The sequence below is a fragment of the Podarcis gaigeae genome (genome assembly GCF_964106915.1).
Source record: "Podarcis gaigeae genome assembly, chromosome: 3".
Lineage (NCBI taxonomy): Eukaryota > Metazoa > Chordata > Lepidosauria > Squamata > Lacertidae > Podarcis > Podarcis gaigeae.
This window is the reverse complement of record NC_139680.1, coordinates 82,414,573-82,436,153: the sequence shown is the minus strand read 5'-3', so window position 1 is coordinate 82,436,153 and position 21,581 is coordinate 82,414,573. Positions and strand designations below refer to the sequence as shown.

The following is a 21,581-nucleotide window of genomic DNA, read 5'->3' as shown; positions in this document are numbered from 1 at the left end:
GGGTGTTAGTCATTAGGAAGGACCAGAAGGTAACAACTTCCACTGGGGTTTCCTCGTGTAAAATTACTTAATGAATTCATAGTCATAACATCCTTTTGCTCTTCTTGAGCAGAAGTCACCCAGCTGTTAATAAAGAGTTATGAAAGATGAATCCAGCAGTCCACATTTTGGCTGAGGTAAAACCATGTGCATTTATTTCATCCGCATTTTTAGAATTAGTTAAGCATAAAATTAAATATGTTGACTGTAATAAATTCAGTCATACAAGTGCAAGTCTCCAACTATAATGAATGGCAGATTATTTTAAAAAAGGTACCAGTAAATCATAAGAGGGAGCATGTCCATTTGACCTTTATTGAAGTATACAGGAGGTTCTTTTTAGAAATCAAATATGAGAATGGAGATATGGCCAAACGTAAAATCTATCAAATTCAGTGAAAACTGTCCGACTTTAAATAGTAGCTGTAAGAATGACCAATATATATTCTTTGTTACAACCGCCCTCACTCTACAAGTAAAAAAAAAATTATAAACATTCAGTAAACATTCTTTCCTAAGGTAGCTTCCCTTATATAGCAGTGATTTATCCATTCTTGTATACATAACTTTTTAAACATACCAATCAGTGGTTCTCACAATTGGAAATAAAAGCACAAAAAAGTTTACACTCTTGTACAGGTAAATAAAAGATCATCTTGAATTAATCTGTATATCCTGAAGGGCATAGTATAGTTTCATTACCTATTACATAATTAGCTTCTTAGATACAAATATTGACATATTTGGCTTGTGCTTCAAAGCCTCGTGTGTCTATCAAGTCCATGTCAACGCAGCTCATAATTTGAAGTCACTTGGGAGGTCTTTACTGCTGCTCGGTTTGACTTGCTCGTGCAACAGAGCATCCTCAGCACTTGTCATGGCACTGCATTTCTCAGCTGAATCATCAGCATCTGGGTCCAGGCCTTCGGGACAGGGGAGTTTCTGAAGCTCTTCCCGCAGTTGAGCTGTGTGACGCTGTGCACATACAAATTCATAGTGAGGAAAGGGGCTCACTCACAGCAATTTAGGCGCAGTCATACTGCAATACTTTCACAGATAAAATGAGAAACTGCTGCAATAAAAGATCTGGAGTTTTCATGTGGTGATCATTGTTATTTTTGCTATTCCCTACTAGTGGGAGCTGCAGGAAGATTATTAATTAAGAGTAACTCTGTGCAGCAGGTCTTTGTGCTCATATCATAAAGCAAGACCCAGTTCTGAAAGCAGCACAGGGGATTTCAGTAGAACCCACTTTGAACCTTTAGACCGGGTCAATGCAACAAACTCGTGGGTGGGGATGTTGGGTTGGGTTGGGTTGACCACATAGGCACAGCAGCACCATATGAGCTATTTAAGCCCAGTTCTAATAATGCTTGAACAGGGTTATAGACTAGCGTATAGATGTGCCTGCAATTGCAGAACTATGCCACTGGTTTTCTACAAACCTTGCCTGTTGTATTTAAACCACACACAAAATGAATTAGGGTATGTCTTAGTGAAGCTATTGCATGCCATATACCTCGATGACTGGGCAGCTGACATTCATACTTGCAGACATCAAAGTGATGAACATGCATGTTTGTGTGGATTAACACTTTGCCATTGCCCATGTTTGTTCCATCCACATGCCAAGATCGCATAAGGCTATGCAGGGGGATGGGGCTCCTATGGCCCCTCCAGATATTGTTAGACTACATTTTCCATCACCTTTGACCTTTGCCCATGCTGGCTGGGGCTGATGGTAGTTGGAGTCCAACAACCTCTGCAGACCATAGATTTCTTGTGCTATAGGCAAGGATTTACAAGTGCAACAATGTTTTATTTAAATGGCTTTGGTGGACAGTTGAAGGACTAACTTCAAAATGAAATATTAATATAGAAAATATAACCAGACCAACAATGAAAGCTGGTAGTTTGTGATTTGGCCAACCTGTTGTTGAAAGTAGCAGGCCCCACAGCTGCCCCTCTTACCCTTAGAAACATTTAGTAATATGACATGACACTGGGTTGTGAGCTTCCACATCCCTGCTCCTCTCCACTGGCTGCTGTTGGCAGGAATGGGACATCTTAGCTGTGCCTTATTAATCACTAATGGAGGCAAGATGGAAGGGTCACATAGCTGCCACTCTCCCCTGACATAGATGAACTCCTTTTTGTCACAGATCCTATTTCTACAACTGCAAAGTTAACACAGGGGGAAACATGCTTTAAATAAAAAATGGGTGCAAGTTAGTTGATGCATTCCAGTATGTTCTAATTACAAGAAGGGCGTATGGTGGTGGGAGGAGCAGCAAGGAAAATGTGGTCGCAAATTATTTACTTTTTTTTGTAAAGTGCCATCATCTTTAGAGAGAGTGCAGTGAATGCTTTTAACAGCTCGTATGACTGAAGTTAGTAGTAAGGCATCAAAAAGGTTTTACTGAATCATGGGCAGTAATCTCATCTGTGAACCTTACCTTTAGAGCGGCAGCGTGATGAGACATAGTCCTGCCTACCCGTTTATCGCTGCTGTACTGTTGTATATCTGCTATCCACTCCTCACACTGAGCCATGATTTCTACTCTCTTCAAGTAGAAGTGTTTGTGTATTACCTGTAAAAAGGCAGATTGAAGGTTAAAAAGATAGTGGTACAAATTACAGAACTGTAACACCATTTTAATTGTGCACCCTCTGCTAACAAACGGACAAGTTTTGACTGTATTATTCTGCTGCTGAATGAATCTGAAGTTAAAGCACCATATTTAGATACCAGAAATGGCCAACTATATGATGCAAAAGTAACAACTGTTTAGACAGATCATTTTCTGTGGTATCATAATATACCTGGAGAATGTCCTCATTTCTTTGCAACGTTTCCTTCTTTTGTGGGAAAAGCCATATATATCTGAAGTGACTGAAATAATGTGCTTAATATGCACATAAGCAAAGATGGCTCTAGGTGATGTCTCTTGGGACATCTTGAGATTGTGGGATCAAATGGGTTACTATCCAGGCTAAATTTTAATAAAAATCAATATTTATCATGAATAAATCTTCACCAAAGGGGTGATTTATAACTACAGATTAATGAAAGCTAGATTAAAATGTGGCATTCTGCCAAAACTAGATCAGAAATCCAAATATGGATCCAACACAGAAATATAAAATATCAACAAAATTCTCTAATATGAACAGTACTTTTGAAAATTATTTCAATATTTAAAAATTACTAGACAATTCAACATTTTTGTTCTCTTCTTAAGGGCAAACATATCCACAAATGAATAAAGAAATCTTCTGTTAGCATACTTATTGTACGAATTGGCTCTTTGGTATAATATTTACAGGCTCTCTTGCTATAGTAAGTAATACTAATTTCATTGGGCAGGCTTATATTTGTGCAGTACGTTCCCCATTATGATTAGTTATATTTAACAAATACAACAGTGTACCAAAGTTGTACTTTTACACACTTTGTAAAGGTAAAGGGAAGCTGTACCTCAGTTTATATATTTTAACCTATATTTGTACATGTTTGTGACATTAAATCAAACTACCTAATCTGTTCAACAAATTATTTTTAATATTCAGTTTAAACAAAAGCATGGAATGGCTTCAGATAGTGTTTCTGCATTTAACACATATTTGATAATCAATTTGGTAAACGAGCTTTTGATTTTAATTAATAAATTTATTACTGGTTTAAATCTCCATTTTGTCTGAAATAAAACAGAGGTGCTTATTCTGATTTACCTCTATGGCAGTGTATGTTGCGCACTGACTCTCATAACTAAAAAGCAATTTGGAGCAGAACACAAGATCAAGTGCAACCCTACTTCTTCCACGGTGGTGTGAATTCTTTTTGCCTTTCAACAGGGTTAAACTTGCACTAGCACAGACTTTAACAATGGCTAAAAACAGCTGCTTTCAAAATCCTCATATTAACAGTGAACTTTAATTAGCAATGATTAGAACTGGTAAATGAAGGCAGGGGGCTTTCTGAAAGTGTATGATCATGTGGCACAATCCACATCCCTGAACTGCAATTTGTATGCACTTGGTCTATTTATTTCCATTAGGTTAATGTCTGAAACTGGACAATTTGCATGGTAAGGCAGTTTACATACTTGCAGCCACCAGAAAGCTAAGATAACCTGCATTATTGTACCCAGTACAATTATGTACTGCATAATATGTACATATATACCAATGTGTCTGCATTGTGTGGGTGCTAGAATTAAGACTACTACAGAAATATCTACTGTAACAATGGGGGCCTCTTGGATTTCACATCCCCTTTACATAATAGCGTATGTGGCTGGCAAATGGATGATGGGAGGCAAGAGAGTTTGTGTTGTGGGACTTGAACAAATCCAAGGCAGTGTATTATCAACTCTTGCCCCAGATGCAAGCCTGCAAGGTCACTTCCAAGCCTGGCAATAAGCCAAGAAGAATGGGAACCTACATCTAATACAGAGAAAGGGCCAAGTATGTATTTTATTAGAGTGTCTTAAGTGCTTCATACCCTTAAAAAGCAGAAGCTAGTGCTCTGGCTTGTCCTTGCCACGCTGTAAAGGGTCAAAGGCATTTTCAGTGTAGCACTGAGTCTGAGACTCTTCATTATTTTACTTACAGCAAGTGAAGTGCAAAGGGAGGAAATCACAAGGGAGTGTCTGTGAGTAGGGTTTAATTACTTCTTCAGCAAAAAGCATTACTGGCATTCTTATGGTGCCCCCTGACCATAAAAGAACTTAGATTTTTCACGGCAATCTCTATCTTCTAGTCATGAACGCTAATCTTGTTGCAGGAAAGGACAGGAGGGGTATTGCTCAGGCCTAGGATATTATTATGTGTGCCTATGACCAATATATCGTGCGCACTACTCAAGTTTTCATAACCTGTAACCTGCTCATAAAATGCAAAAAGTCCTGTTGGCTATGAACAAAACATAATTTTTTATAATTCAAATTTATAGCTCAATTTTTTATATAAGTGGTTTAAAAATTAGGTAAAAGTATGTGGGAAGACATACTGCAACCGTAGAATGAGACTGGCTCCCCCTGCCCCAAGATAATTTTCTAGGCATGTCTGTATCACCGTTATTGCATTAATCACCCTTGGTCCAATTTCCTTGGATGCTAGGCAAGGTACTAAATTCCCTACTGCAAAATAACCTTAATTTTTGACATGTACACCTTTATAGTCAATTAGAGGCATGAAATTATCTAGGAAAATTTATGACAAATGTCAGAACTCTCGCTTGGCTACATTATTAGCCAATTTATTAGCAGTATCAAATATCATTGGGGAGGAAGTAGATCACAGCCTGATGGCATCTTAATTAAAATACTGAAATAAAAGGGAATCTAGATGATTTACTACTAGCGATAGAAACTATTTTTCTTCAGACACAGGTTTTGTCCGTCCCCCCCAAACCAAACCAAACCAAACCAAACCAAACCAAACCAAACCAAACCAAACCAAACAGAGAAGTTCCCTGTGGCCATTTTCACATCCAGGGGGAAAGGGAGAAACACTACATACCAACATTAGAAAGAAAATTAAGCCATTCAGATGTTCATATTCGTCAACTATTTCCATTTGCCACACAAACCTCACTTTAAGCACACCAATATGGGATGGATTCACAGCTTGGGATGCAATTTTCCTGCTCAAACTTTTTTTGGGTTAAATTTGATAGGCAGAATAGGTATTTTAAGATGGAAGCAGTTATCCTGACCAAAACAGGTTTTGCAAAGGTATAGAAGGTCTGTATGTGAACTCATGCATTTGATATTACTTCAAATTGCACCTACCTGACTATTCAAAATTTGGCCCTGGCAATGTGGCACACAGTGGCAGACCACATTCAATTCTAACTGTTTGATATGTTTTCTAAACATATTCTAAACATATGAAAACATATTGATATGTTTTCTGTAACACAGAACTCCTCAGAAACTGATGACCAGGGTGGGGGCCCACAAATACCAGGTTTGCTTACAACCCAGGCTTTATTTGTCCTTGCTACCAACAGGTCTTCTGGGATTGCTCAGATGACTTTAAGACAACATATGGATTCCTATACAGAAGCTTGAGGAAGGCAAGAAATAGAAGGAAACTCTCCTGCTGTGTCTTCCTTCCTCTCATGTGCTGGAAGATGTGGATAAACAAGAGTTTCTTCTGCTGTTTCTAACATTCTCCATACATCTGCCTCCGAAGAGCCTTCTGCAGTTGCTAAAAGTCTTTGGAGTCATGGGATCTCTTTTCACTTGTGCAGCAATTTTGGAGAAGGGAAGAAAGAGCAGGGGAAACTCCTGTTACTTCTTTCCTTTTCCTAACTGGAAAACAAGCAGAGTCTGTCACAGGCTACTGGGAGACCTCGCAGGCAGGGGCAAACTCTGACCCTCCAGATGTTTGGGACTACAATTCCCATCAGCCCTAGCTAACAGGACCAGTGGTCAGGGATGATGGGAATTGTAGTCCCAAACATCTGGAGGGATGGAGTTTGCTTATGCCTGCCTCAGGGACAAATACACCTTCCTACCTTTCCTGCTTTTGGGCTTCTCAGAGACATCTAGTTGGTCAATGTGAGAAACTGGATACTGGATTGGTTCTTATCCTGACTTTTTGACTAAAACCAGTGCAGCCCAATTGCCGCAATAAACCTGAATTTATGCTATTATCCATATCCCTTTTATCAAGGTAACAAACGTTTCTCAGGATTCTACATTTAAAATGGATGGATCATAAGCAGGTATGGCACAAAGCACTAACCTCTTTAAAACACGGTGAAGGATTTCTGATTTGTTCAAGCATAGCCCATTTGACTGTTGCTTGCCGTATATTTCCATCGTATTCTCTGGAACTCTGTGTGCCGCTTGGAGTCCCTCTCGATCTTTCGTATCCTGGTTCATTGAAATAGGGCTCTGCAACTAATATGAGGGATTGCACAGACACCAATACCTGTAGACAGACACAGTTGAAGAAGTTTGCAAGCAGTAAAAAGAACAAAACAGACCATTCCCAAGGTCAGAACAATAAAAACAACCTAAACCTTTCCTCTTATTGTCAAACTTTTGCATAGATTGACCCAATGGTGGCAATGCTTTGCATCTGCCATTTGCAGTGCCAAAGAAGGATCTATTTGTTTCAATGGATTCTTTTTAATAATATAATGGACCATGAGAGAGAGAGAATGTGTATGTGTATATATATAAAACATACATTCATTTTCAATACTAATTTAAAGTCTGGAAAAGCCAATCTTAGTCCCCTAAGGTTTTGCTCTTGAGGTCTTGACAAATTCATTTAAATGCTTTATTTGCTAGGACTGTGCTTGATAAATATAATTACATGATTACAAGCATATTAATATTAATATGACACCAAATATAAATATTAATATGGAACTTAACTGCAGCAGCCAAGTTGAATAAGGAAATATTTACATAAAGTAAATTAATACTGGGGAAGCATGATTCAGTGGTGGATATTTAGTGTACATTAATATGAGCAGTTAATACAGTTTGGAGTTATCATCACAACATCAATATAAAAAGAAAATTAGGTCATCAGATTGCAATTTTACAACAGTAAGCTGAATAATATTTAAGGCATATCCTAGACCTGACAACATTACAAAAACATTTCATTTTAACTTGAACACACATAGTAATTCCTCTTGTTGGAAAGTATATAAGTATATAAGTATGAAATAGCTCAAAAAAATGAATAGAAATATATAGACTGGGATCTCATAATTCTCAAACATACTTTCCAAAGTGCACCTTGAGCTGCACCAAGACTCCCCAATTTTCAGGATATATTTTTTTTGTACTGCTGCATAAAAAGTGACTGCACTGAAGTAAACACAAGATCATCGAATGATAATTTACATTGTCCCACATGTATTTATTTGAAATTATATCAGAGAACAAGGTGCAGTGCTGGAAATACATTGGCTTTCGAGGCTTTTGTTTTGCAGAAAAAACTTTGTTTTCTGAATTATTTACCCACCCACCCTCCAGCTTCCACACTGAAGAAAGCCACATACTTGTAAAAAGCTTGATGTCTGGGGATTCCACTTCTCTTCTGGTCTTCCATGCCAGGTGTTAAGAATACTTAAGCAAACCTGAAGATAAAGGTTTTGAACAGTTATATATATAAATATCATGGTTGCAATTTATACATTGTTCTAATCCACAGATTAATGATTTTCATATATGAGTTGACTTGTGCTGTCTAATCCAACATTGTCATCCCTATTTTCTCTTCAGTAGAGCAGGATCCCTCTTTCATTACTACAGTACAATTTGCTTCCAGAAAGGCAATCCATACATGGATGTCTGCTTCCATTCACTGCCAGGCTTTTGTGAGACACTGCCAGGCAACTGGACTATATCCTAGACAGCAGACAGGCTTCTTGAAAAAATAAATAAACATGTGCCATCGAATCTAATGTGCACCTTAATTTTTGCAACACAATTTGGCCAAAACAGGTGAGCATAAGATTCAAGTAAATATGGTATATGGTTACCCATGTAAGTTAAGCTGTCCATAGGTACCTATTTACTCAGAATGACTAGAAATTGTTTCAACCATATTAGCCTGCAATAAAATAGCAAAACTATTTACCTTGCCATCATTGTAAAGATTTGGATTGAATCTCACACTGTGTCCTCCCGTTGTTTCCAGATTTACAAGTGGAGGTGAATTAGGATAGTCTTGCGGAAAATACACATCAAATTCAAAACAGCCATTTGCATAAGGTGTGTCTGCTGGGCCAGTTATCAAAACCTTTTGAAAAAGACAAATAATGTTATAGCAACCAGCTTGGGAAACTAGTATATCATATACACACAGGCTTTTAGGAAGATGCGCTTTTTCAAATTTATCATCAATGCCCTGGAAGTTTCTGAAGTGGAGGCGAGCAGGAGCAGTACATTAAAAAGTTCCCTCTCCTTCTCCAAGTCCCGTAGAAGCAGAATAAATCATGCAAAATAAGCATTAACGTGATTTAGACACATCAGAGACCTCTGCTGTTTTTGGAACACAAGTCTGATTTTTTTACCTTCATGATGTCTAGTCTCTCCTCATCACAGCGGACAAAGACACTGGATGAAGAGGAAAGAGGCAGCGATGTAGAAAGTGTTACAGCTTCTTGAGCAAGACGTCTGGCTCTGGCAGCACTGTTTGCATCACTAGCATTTTTCACCTGTGACATGTAGTGGTAATTTACTTTAAACACCAGTTTTCCATCGTCATCTTCTGAAACCATCTCAAAGGTATCTAAAAGAGTGAAAAGTAACATTTTAATTTATTAGAATATTATTAAATTGTATGAGGTATCAAAATTAATGGAAAAATCAGTCTGTATATAAATATTTCATGGGGATGCAGGTGGCGCTGTGGGTTAAAGCCTCAGCGCCTAGGACTTGCCGATCGAAAGGTCGGCGGTTCAAATCCCTGCGGCGGGGTGCGCTCCCGCTGCTCGGTCCCAGCGCCTGCCAACCTAGCAGTTCGAAAGCACCTCCGGGTGCAAGTAGATAAATAGGGACCTCTTACCAGCGGGAAGGTAAACGGCGTTTCCGTGTGCGGCTCTGGCTCGCCAGAGCAGCGATGTCACGCTGGCCACGTGACCCGGAAGTGTCTCCGGACAGCGCTGGCCCCTGGCCTCTTGAGTGAGATGGGCGCACAACCCCAGAGTCTGTCAAGACTGGCCCGTACGGGCAGGGGTACCTTTACCTTTACCTTTATATAAATATTTCATTCCCCCCTCCCCATAGCAACAAGCAATTCAATACAGTAAAATAAATAGGCAGACCCAAATACCTTCCCATTGTTAAAAGATATGTAAGATACCTTGCTAGTCTTGCTAACACACACTATTATACTAAAATTATTCTAATTGGGCATCATGAAAGAGTCAATTGACAATAGTGTGAAATTGCATTATTGATAAAATGATCATAGGAGAAAACAAAATTAACACTTTATGGACCAAAAGTACATCTCTAGGTCTGCTGAACTGATTTTCTGTCCCATTAGCAGAATTCAGCTTACCCGCTTGGCAGGTATTTATGCAGTTTAACTGCAAACATCACTACTCTTCCTTACCCCAAATATACAAGCAAGAGTTTTTACACTACACAAACCAAGCAGCATCTAACAGAGACCAAGCTGATATATGTGGAACATCTGAATACTCTAAAGGGGAAAAAATGTATCAGTTCTAAGCATCAGTACTATCATCAGCCATATGGAGCTCGTACAAGACAGGAAACGTAACCAAGCAGAGGACTTTCAGAAATAGGGCTACAAAACAAGGCTGGTTTAATTGCCACACAAACAATTGTTTACTTTCGTTATTGTCCTTAGTTAATGTGAAAAAAGAAGAACTGAAGAAAACTTAAAAATCAAGTTTTCACTAGCTGAAGAACTTGAAGTCTAAAACAAGCTAATATCATGATCCTTCTTAGAGATTAACTAGTATCTTGGATAAACTCTAAAATACTGTCACTGGCTGACACATCTAGGACCTCCCAAAGCTACTGATAAATGCTGATTTTTAAATATTCTCTCCTTGAGAAAGACAGCCACAGCATGACAAATCTGATGGATTATTTGAAGATTATCTCCAGCATCTATGGATTGGCTGCTACGTTTCCTCATAAATGACAGAGAGCCGTCTTACTGCAAAAACCAGGAAAATTTACACATACTGACTTATTAACATGTTCTTCTCGGATCATAAACTACTTGTGCATTCTCTTTCAGCTTCAGGCTATGTAGAAAAATTGCTGATAATTTCCTAGAGATGTTAAGTGTCTTTGTTCCGTTTTCTAAGCAAGAATTAAGACTGCATACTACTTAACCTTCAAATAGTAAGTACTGATTCTGTCTGGTTTGCCAGCTACAGCTATTCCTGGACAGAGATAGGTTGACTTGTAGTCCATGTACGGGTAATCTCAAGACTGGATTAGTGCAATGTCCTCTATGTGGGGTTGGTTCAGAAGCTCCAACTGGGGCAAAATGCAGCGGCCAGACTTTTGATTTGGGGGGGGGGGCCGCACATGGCTGGCAACATGTGATACCATTGTTAAAACGTTGGCACTGGCTTCCCATCTACTACGGAGCCAGGTTTAAGGTTCTTATATTATAGGGTTGCCAGAGGCTGAAATAGAGCCTGACCCTGGGTTACCTGAGCTGCCACACACCCACCTTTTTTTTAACCCCAGAAACCCAGACATTTGCTTGAGATTGTAAAAATTCCCCTAGATGGGCATGTAGACCCCCCAGTGGATATTTCCGAGATTTCCCAGATGTATGGCAACCCTACTATGCAAGTCCTGAATTACCGTATTTTTCGCTCTATAACACGCACCTGACCATAACACGCACATCGTTTTTAGAGGAGGAAAACAAGGGAAAAAACATTCTGAATGAAACAGTGGATGTATCATTTTTGTGCTTCATGCTGTGGCCACAGACATGTGATCTGATGGTGAATTTGGGCTGACCCAATGCAAAAATCCTGAGAATCCCTGTGCATCCATGGTTTGTAACCACGTTTTTGCACCATTGCAGCCCCAGGCAACAGTGGGTGCGTGATTTTTGGGGGGCAGGCTGTAGCCATGGACATGCTATGTGCTCTGATGGTGAATTTGGGCTGACCCAATGCAAAGACCCTGAGGATCCATGTGGATCCATGGTTTGTAACCACGTTTTTGCACCATTGCAGCCCCAGGCAACAGTGGGTATGTGATTTGGGGGGGGGGCAGGCTGTAGCCATGGACATGCTATGTGATCTGATGGTGAATTTGGGGTGACCCAATGCCAAAATCCTGAGAATTCCTGTGGATCCATGGTTTGTAACCACGTTTTTGCACCATTGCAGCCCCAGGCAACAGTGGGTGCGTGATTTTTGGGGGGCAGGCTGTAGCCATGGACATGCTATGTGCTCTGATGGTGAATTTGGGCTGACCCAATGCAAAGATCCTGAGGATCCATGTGGATCCATGGTTTGTAACCACGTTTTTGCACCATTGCAGCCCCAGGCAACAGTGGGTATGTGATTTGGGGGGGGGGCAGGCTGTAGCCATGGACATGCTATGTGATCTGATGGTGAATTTGGGGTGACCCAATGCCAAAATCCTGAGAATTCCTGTGGATCCATGCTTTTTAACCACATTTTTGCACCATTGCAGCCCCAGGCAACAGTGGGTGCGTGATTTTGGGGGGGCAGGCTGTAGCCATGGACATGCTATGTGATCTGATGGTGAATTTGGGGTGACCCAATGCCAAAATCCTGAGAATTCCTGTGGATCCATGCTTTGTAACCACATTTTTGCACCATTGCAGCCCCAGGCAACAGTGGGTGCGTGATTTTTTTGGTGCAGGCTGTAGCCATGGACATGCTATGTGATCTGATGGTGAATTTGGGGTGACCCAATGCAAAGACCCTGAGGATCCATGCTTTGTAACCACATTTTAAGTGGGGAGCGAAGGAAAAACAAAGAAGGGGCATTAGAGGGGTGTGCAGAGAAGCAGCTGGCTAAGAATGCAGGAGAGGGATTTAACGGGAGGGAGGAAAGAAAGGCAAAAGTTTCCCCCCACCCAAGCCAGCCATCTCTCTCTCTCTCTCTCTCTCTCTCTCCCTCCCCCCCTCTCCCCCTCCCCCTCCCCCCTCTCTCTCTCCCTTCCCCCCCTCTCTCCCTCTCCCGCAGCAGCAAACACAGCAACGAAACAGAGGAGGGTGGGCAGTAAGACCCTGAGGCAGAATGCAGGAAAGCAGCCGCTTCCTCTTTTCAGGTTTCGCTTCTCCGTGCAGCGTGCAGCGCCGCGATTTGATTTTTGCATGATTTTTCGGCTCCAGGGACCACACATTCGCTCTATAACACGCACAGACATTTCCCCTTCCTTTTTGGAAGAAAAAATCTGCGTGTTATAGAAGGAAAAATACGGTACTTAGGTCCAGCGTACCTTAAAAGGTAAAGGTAAGGGTACCCCTGACCATTAGCATGTAGCATGTTAGACATTAGCATGACATTAGCATGTAGACATTAGCATGATCATAGACATGTAGACCCCCCCCAAAGTGGATATGTCCGGGATTTCCCAGATGTATGGCAACCCTACTATGCAAGTCCTGAATTACTTAGGTCCAGTGTACCTTAAAAGGTAAAGGTACCCCTGACTGTTAGGTCCAGTCGTGGACAAATCTGGGGTTGCGGCACTCATCTTGCTCTATAGGCCGAGGGAGCCAGTGTTTGTCTGCAGACAGATTCCGGGTCATGTGGCCAACATGACTAAGCCGCTCCTGGCAAAACCAAAGCAATGCACGGAAACGCAGTTTACCTTCCCGCCGGAGCGATACCTATTTATCTACTTGCACTTTGACATGCTTTCAAACTGCTAGGTTGGCAAGAGCAGGGACCGAACAACGGGAGCTCACCCCGTTGCGGGGATTCGAACCGCCGACCTTCCGATCGGCAATCCCTAGGCTCTGTGGTTTAGACCACAGTGCCACCAGCATACCTTAGGGACTGCCTAAATTTTATCCCCGGCTTGATCACAGAGACCATCTGCGGAGCTTTGCTGGTTATTGCTTAAGTTGGCAAGGCATATCTGACAGCAACAAGAAATTGAGCCTTTAGTTCCTTTGGCCAATTCCTGTGAAATGCTGTGCCAATAGAGATTCAGCAGGTGCCTCCGTTTTAACCTTAAATGCCTGCTGAGAACTTTTCTATGCCACCAAGCTTATGCAGGTAATCAAGAAAACATATTTCTGTAGTTTATGGTGGTTGATGTTTTCTGATGTTATATTTTATAATTTTACATGGTTTCAATATATATAGGTATTCTTGTTGTAAACAGCTTTGATTTTTAAAGCTTATATAATAAATATATAAATAAATGATCCACTAGCTTTCCAGAGATTTTGTACAGTGGAGTTACTAACACTTTAATGTTTAGATACATTTACGTTCCTCTAGCTCCATAAATCTGGGGCCTCTTCTTCACTCAAAAGGTGTTGTAGAACTCCAACTCCCACCAGTCCTAGCAAGCATGACCAATGGGCAGGAATGAGGGGAGGTATCATTAAAAAACATATGAGGGCACTACATTGACTAACCCTGATCTAATTTGGCTTCTAACTGAGCCTAAGCAAATGTAACCAACAAATTTCTCTCTGTTTGCTCTGCCTCCACTTTTTCTCATTTTTCATTCATCTGTAATTCATCCCCTGTGTAAAATTCTAGATTGTAAGCTTCCTAGGAAGGGAATCCATCTTTGTGTGCTCATATGCACACTGAAGGCATATAATATCTTCAATCTCTTACTCATGTTCATACACATAGATATGCAGGTTTTCCATTGTGACTGTGACCTCAGACATGCATTTTGCGTTTCAATACAGAAGGTTCAGACTGATTTTCAACTTACCAAACTGGAGCTTTTTCATTACAACCACATATTTTTCTTCAAGGGATCTTAAAACTGACAAGGGCTTGGGCTTCACGGCAGCTTTTTTAGAGTATTCAGCCAATTTTCTCTCTGTGTAAGAAAAAAATCATATTTAAAAAACCTCATAAGCCAAAACTGATTTATATGAAATTTATCTCACATGTTTCTCTTTGGTCAGGGGTGGGGAATCGCTGGCCTATGAGCAAATACTGGCTTGCCAAGGGTTCTATTTGGCACATGAGGTTGTTTTTGTCAAACTGTCTCTATCTGACCACCGGCTGATGTTACTGATGATGTCAGCTGATTGGGAGCATGGAGGGCAGGGTTTAATCCTGCACTGAATGTGTTCCTGCTCCCAGCAGGGACATGTGTAACCACACCTGTGGGCCAAAATCAAGATCTGACAACTTATCCTTCTAGCATGCTTAATTTGGATCCAACCTATTTTTGGTTTACTTTCAGTCAAAGTATTGAAGAGGATGTTTTATAAGGAAAGGTTGTATGCGTCATTGACAAAAGCGTTTACAAGTTTTGCCTCAATTGCGTTATTCACCTTCCTACCAAGGTAGCCCTGCTCGATGGTGGGAATTATAATACTGATATTTTTAAAGTTGTATAAATATTAAGAAACCAGAAGTTTTATCCATTTGCTTGTATGTTTATTCTTGATGTGCCTCTTCCTCAAGAGGTCTAGAGAGCAGCAGCATGAGAACAAGCCTTTTTTTGTGGCGCCTCCCTGTTTGTTGAATTCTCTTCCCAGGGAGGTTTGCCTGGTGCCTTCGTTAAGTATCTTTTGGTGCCAGGCAAAAGCATTCAACTTTTTCTAGGCCTTTGGCTAATTAAACAAACTACGGCCTTTTAAACTGTGTGTGGTGAGGTTATTGCTTTTGTTTGTTACTATTTTTGTGGTTTCATATTGTAAACAGCTATGTGATCCTTGGATGAAGGTCAGTATAGAGGAGGAGGAGGAGGAGGAGGAGGAGTTGTTTTTAATGCCCCTGATTAACCATTCTTATATCCTTTTGTTGAAAGTCAGGTTGCTTTTACAGTTTATGTATTTGTACATTTAGAGATTATTGTAATTAAGTGGTGTATATAAATTGGTCAAGTAAGTAAATAAATAAATACTCCAGGTAGGTATGCAGCAAAGATGTGCTGCCGACATTATTTACCTTGGTTTGCCTGGCGCAAACTTGTTGTAGCAGCATAAACTATCTCAGCAGTCCTTTGGATATCTGGTACCAAAAGTGTCAGTCCCTCTGGCTCTTGATCTGAAGTATCTGACTTCATTCCAGTTTTAGTCTTGTCCTTTTTAGACCTACAAAATAAGAAATGACTAGGGTTTTAGGGGAAACAGTCAATGGAAACATCAGAAATGCAGATTACTATCAATTGCTGTGTATTTGCCATTAAATATTTGCCAAGTGTATTTGTCATTAAATACCGGTATATAAAAAAATTTAAAAATTGTCCAGTAGCACCTTAGAAACCAACTAAGTTCATTAAATATAATGACTTCCCAGGTCAGCAAAAGTGTGTTTAATGTTAAGGGAATGGTGGAAAGTATAATGCCAATAGAAGAAATCCTGCCAAAATATGACAACCATACAGATGATTTTGAACTTGGAGAATTTGGTTCAACGTTCCTACTTAATCATCCTGGACAACTCAGAAGCCTCATTTACAATGTAGCAAGGTGCATATGCACAAGTGACTAGTCTTCTGGGTATATCAAGGGAAACAAAAAAAAAGTATCTGGTATGTGTCTAAAAAGGAAATAAAAACTGAAACAAAATTCTGTCTCACAAATTCTAGAAAAGTCAACCAGAATTTATAAAATGAAAACATTCAACAACATCAATCACATACAAACTTACAATGCATTAAGTTTTATTAGGTGCTCAATGAAACAATATTATTGTCTTGTTTGTTATTATGTTATGCATTTTTGTGTCTTTATATTCTAAACAGCCCTGTGATCCTTGGCTGACGGGTGATATAGAACATATTGGAATTATAATTGTAAAATGCTTAGAACCTCCTTTTTTACATTCAGCTCAAAGCATGCTACTTTTGATTTCAAATGGACAGCTTCTTTCTCAGTTGACCTAAGCAGACTAAAACAGAACAAGCCCAACAGATTCTCCTCTAACCAAGCAGTTCCTTACCAAGTTGAACTTTAGGATACCCTATTCAAATTTCAGGTTTTAAAGCTGGAATGGGAAACCTTTTTGGCTATGTGAGCCTGATCTTTATCACATGTAGCCTTGCAGGTCAAATTTGATGGGTGAGGCCACCCACCTGTCAATCATCTGACATCACAATGACATTACAATACATGGAATTTTTTATTGCAAAAAAACAAATATGTTGCTGGGACCTCTGGAGAAATCTCCAATTTCTCAGTGGAAGACGTGTCTGGAAAATGGAGTGCAACTATAATTCTGCTGTTGCCAGGCACGTCTTCCATCAAGAAATGGTCTCAGATCAACAGTGTCAACCTTTGTCAACAGACCTAACAGCAAAATTGTGCATGTGTTATTTCAAAAGCCTGGCAGACCTTAGGTGTTTCTCATTTTACCATTTTATAGATGAACTAGTAAAAAGCTATGCACTTGCTGCTCAGCTTTGAGGCTCATAGTCACAGAAGATTTACACGAGAGATTTACTGTACTTGGCCGGTCTGCAAGCAAACTTGGTGACTGCCAACTCTGGAAACCAAGGTATCAGGCCAAAGGGGCCTCTGGGATTACCTTCTCGTTAATAGTTGACAGTAAACACAACTTCCTGTCCACGAGACTGGCAGATTCTGAGAGGGCAAGGAACTCCTCTTGTCTAAAAACTCCAGTCTTCTAAACAAGAGGTGCTGTATCCTTGGCTAAATGCTGTCTTCTCAAACCTGGTACCCTGTAGATGTTGTTGGACTCCAGTTCCCATCTGCCCAGTCAGCATGCATAATAAACTGGGACGATGAGAGTTGGGAGTCCAATAATACCTGGAGAGTGCCAGGATGAGGAAGACTGGTTAAAAGACTGTCAAATGTCAACAGCTGTGAGAGAATTTTCATTAAAGATATGCCTTTTTTGCATTTGATTTACAATACACCCCAGTAAATACATACTGCAACCTGTGTTTAAGATAGGAAATAAACAATATATAGCTTAGTTGACAATGATGTGGTAAACCTGTGTCTTATCTATGTACAGGGAATTATTTTCCAAAAACAAGCATTTAATTTTGAGAATCCCAACTTGCAGTCAAGTGGTACAGCACAGATACAAGTTTCTAACCTTAGTGAGAACAGTTCTGAGTGAAAATGGGAACACATGGTATTCATAAAATGCTATGAGGTTGAGAAAATACCTCAGTCGGTTAGTATAAGTATCAACACACGTCTTCATTTTAGCCAACAGAGTTCCGACTGAAGTCTGGGACTCCAGTTGCTCTTCTTCCTCTTCTCCATTTTCCCCAGACAGAGGCAGCAACAATGGCACCATAGATGTGCATGAAGCAATAGCTCGGAGAAGCTCTAACAGAGCTCTGTACAGGGGGACATGCCTGGCCATATCCAAAACTAGGAAAGAGGAGAAACAACATGGTTAAAATTCCAACCAACTAGATAAATCCTATGCAGCAGAAATAGTTACCTATCATTATCTAAATTTCTTTCCTGCCCTTTTTTCCCAAAGGAACCTGGGACAACAAGTAACAAAATAACCAAATATATTTAAAAATAAAATCATATCTAGAAGTATCAGGAAAATTGGAAAACATTTAAAACCATTAAGAGCATCCAAACATTTTGAGAACCTTAGTTCAAGGGTGCTTGCAAGTTGAATAGGCAACAGGTATAGTGGCCTAGATCACAGGTAGCCACCAGAGTGCTTTCCAGATGACTACTGCAGTCCAGGGAAAACACAAGGACCAGCTTGAAGAACTGGATGTTCTCAAGTAGAGAGAAGTGATGTTTAAGAAATGCAACGCTGGACAATACTGAACCATTTCCATTTAAAGAACAGAAGTGGCCATGCAGATTTAGGATAAACATCAGGAAGCAATTCTCACGAGACTGTCTTCTATCAGAACATGCTGCTTAGGGACATCACAGAATTTTCTTCCTTGGAAATTCCCAAGATCAGGCTGGCCACACATGTACTATGCATTTGAGAACATAGGATGAAGTTAACAAGCAACAATTTTGGGAGTTCCTAACACAATCTTTGCTTGTAAATGAAATTCAGTTCAGAAATATCCCCCCCAAAAAATATCACAGTGAGTGGCAATATTTCCCTCTGCAGATGACAGAGTATAATCAAGACAAGGTAAGACAAAACAAAAGCAGTGGTCTTGGCCTAGAAACAAACAGTTCAAAGGGGTGAAAGCCCAAATGAGATGGTAGAATCATATGTTCCCAGAAAAGGCAAGCATGACAAACTAAAGAACGACCAGAGCGGGGGCTTGTTTCTCCTATCCAGCTATCTTCCAATCAAGCCTGAGCATGAAACTATTTGGTAGAATGCAGCAGCCAAGTTACGCATGGGCTTTCTAGCCCTCAGACACCATGAAGTGATCCAACACTTTGCTTCTGCACAAGGAGAACAGGCCTGGTTTTCTTATTCTGTTGTTATTTTTGGTTAAAATATTTGGAGGGATTGTTCAGTTGGGTTAACTATGGTCACCAACAAATCATGGCTTTACACTGTGCTTTGCTGCCAGAAAACACATTTTCTGGCAACAAGTCATGGTTTGTTGTTGACTTCTGACCCATGGTTTCTTTTAATTATGGCTTAGAATTTTGTCTGAACCCAACAGCCTTGTTTAACCATGGCTTGTTTGGCCACCCCACCCTACCCTTACCATGGGAAGAACATATGAAAACAAAACTATGGAGAAAGAATTCATGGCTTGCTTGCTGATCTGTATGTTTGTGGTTTATTAAACAAACTACAGTTAAAAGAACCCATGGCTTAGTGTTATGTGGAAACATAATATGTATTCATGTTTTGGTTACTTTTTTAAAAACAGAATACTACAGAAATATTATTTTGTTTTTTACTATTTAAAACAATATATTGGCAATATCATATCACATCACGCAGTAGGGATGGTGTATTATTCCTAACTATTGGCCATACTGGCTGAGATTGACAGAAGTTGGAGTCATACAATATCTGGAGAGCAGCTTCTTAGCTACTTATACCATAAAGGCAAATGGTGCTCATTAGAAGACAATAAAATAATTTAAAATGACTATGAATCCCAATCTATCCATGTGCATGTACAATTTCCTAAACCTTTACATGCCAGTGGAAGCAATGACCCTGTATCTACAGAAAGTATGAATAGTTACAATAGGACTGTTACTTCACATGAATAACCCACACCTTCACACAAATAAGCTTTGTGAAAACATCTTAGAAGCAAACACAGTTACATGAAAACTAGTTTTGCTAGATCTACAGCCACATTACTTAGGTAAATACCAATTAAAATTAAGGTTAGCAGTATTAAATCTGAAATAAAGTACAAGGCATTGCAACATACAACATTTTAAAAAGCAGATTAAACTTTATGTGAACAAAGAATCACCAGTAATTTGAAGGGGTTGACAAAAACTGTAGTTAATATACTGTATTCAGAAATTAGAAAGTATTCTATATCCCTAGAGAAAGACACTGATCAAATTCAAAATATGGAAAGGTAAATTAGTTCCTAACACCATTTTTTAGCTGGACAGAAAAGACTAACCACCTCCATTTTCAAGAAGGGCTGAATCCGACAGTAGCACTTCCTATTTTATTAGTACATTTGATCTTGAAGTCACCTTCTGTTTCACTATGAAACAGGGGCTGGCAATCTTTTTGGAGCAGTGTGCACATTTCAAACTTCAAGACAGCATTGTTGGCACCAATAGCTGCCATGGGGACATAACACAACATTTCACTTAGACACTGAACAGGAATTGGTACATGGATATAGCTTGTCTGGTGTCATGACCTGTGCAGTACCCTCTGCTGAAGAGACTACAAGTCAAGGTGTTTTTTCTTCTTCTTCGTTTATAAAAACACACAAACAAATGAAATTTAGCAGAGAAAGCACTTGAACCGGCAATTCAAACGCTGGTAATTTTTAAAAGCAATGGATCTCGACCTAATGCTCAATTCTCTTTACGGTGCAGTCTAAGGTAAATGGTCTCTGATGAACAAAGTCTCCTAAGAACGAGGACAAAACAGAGTTGCTCACTAGAATTAATTTTTCTATTTTGTGTTACTTTGAAAAAAATTAATCATCATCCTCATTTTATTTGTATGCCGCCTTTCCATAGTTGAAACCATGCTCAAGGCGGCTTACAACATGACAAGATTTACATAATTACAAACATAACAGAAGTCATAAACAATAAATAAAACACATCAAAAAGTGCAAAACCAAATGGAGACAATTTCCACATAAATCATAAGATCTAAAACTAAAGATACAACAATAATATCAATAATACCCACAAGCTCTCTCAACCTCCCATAAACAATACTCCAGCCCAAAAATCTGTTCAACAGCCTCAGCTTTTGTAGCTGGAGTCAGTCAGCACCCCACTCTCCCAAGCCAGATGGGAAAAGGCCAGCAAGGCAGGGTGCAGGTCTTCCAGGGCTCACAGCCAAGATGGTCTCATTTCAAACAACACAGATAAAAATTAAAAACAATTTAAAAGAGGAGCCCTCTCTGTTGAGCAGCTGCCACCGCCCTCCTTGTGAAGCCTGTCAAGCCTGCCCCAAGCCAGGTGGAGAGAGGCAGTCCTCCTGGGCAGCAGCAGCAAGAGCAGCAGTCCTTAAGAGCCTTCTGGTGATGTAGGTTAGACTGAAAGAGAATGACAGGCCAAAGGTCACCCATGAACCTTCATCACTGAGTGGGCATTTGAACCTACGCCTCCCAGGCCTTGTCGAGCACTCCAGTCACTGCACCACATTGCCTTGCCTTATTGAGTGAAATGGTTGAAGCAAATGCACAGGAAAGCTGCCCGTAAACGTGCAATTTTCTAGAAAGCATTAAAACTAGGCAAATCTTACTCATTGTTGATAGTTCTTCCTGTCACTAAA

At 40.0% G+C, this 21,581-nt stretch overlaps 2 protein-coding genes across 26 annotated transcripts in view; one reads left to right on the top strand and one right to left on the bottom strand.

Annotated features, from left to right (window-relative positions):
• Nucleotides 1-6,143, top strand: part of LOC310841574 (uncharacterized protein) — a 30,363-nt gene extending 24,220 nt beyond the window's left edge. For 4 of the 8 annotated variants that reach the window (XM_083732883.1, XM_083732879.1, XM_083732882.1 and 1 more), the window contains exons 4-5: nucleotides 4,654-4,693; nucleotides 6,056-6,143. In XM_083732883.1, coding sequence (XP_083589009.1) covers nucleotides 4,654-4,693; nucleotides 6,056-6,116 — 101 coding nt within the window. In that variant the 3' untranslated portion in view covers nucleotides 6,117-6,143. Of the gene's footprint in view, nucleotides 1-3,281; nucleotides 5,444-6,055 lie in introns of those variants that run through there. The other 4 variants (XR_014562553.1, XR_014562555.1, XR_014562554.1 and 1 more) reach the window with 4 other exon arrangements.
• The window catches only part of BIRC6 (baculoviral IAP repeat containing 6), a 140,504-nt gene continuing 119,258 nt past the window's right edge, over nucleotides 336-21,581 (bottom strand). For all 18 annotated transcript variants that reach the window (XM_083731912.1, XM_083731906.1, XM_083731902.1 and 15 more), the window contains 9 exons: nucleotides 17,851-18,061; nucleotides 15,660-15,805; nucleotides 14,467-14,577; nucleotides 9,092-9,309; nucleotides 8,656-8,817; nucleotides 8,075-8,152; nucleotides 6,796-6,984; nucleotides 2,496-2,630; nucleotides 336-1,014 (listed from right to left, as the gene is read on the bottom strand). In XM_083731912.1, the coding sequence (XP_083588038.1) occupies nucleotides 835-1,014; nucleotides 2,496-2,630; nucleotides 6,796-6,984; nucleotides 8,075-8,152; nucleotides 8,656-8,817; nucleotides 9,092-9,309; nucleotides 14,467-14,577; nucleotides 15,660-15,805; nucleotides 17,851-18,061 (1,430 nt within the window). In that variant the 3' untranslated portion in view covers nucleotides 336-834. The remainder of the gene's footprint in view (nucleotides 1,015-2,495; nucleotides 2,631-6,795; nucleotides 6,985-8,074; nucleotides 8,153-8,655; nucleotides 8,818-9,091; nucleotides 9,310-14,466; nucleotides 14,578-15,659; nucleotides 15,806-17,850; nucleotides 18,062-21,581) is intronic.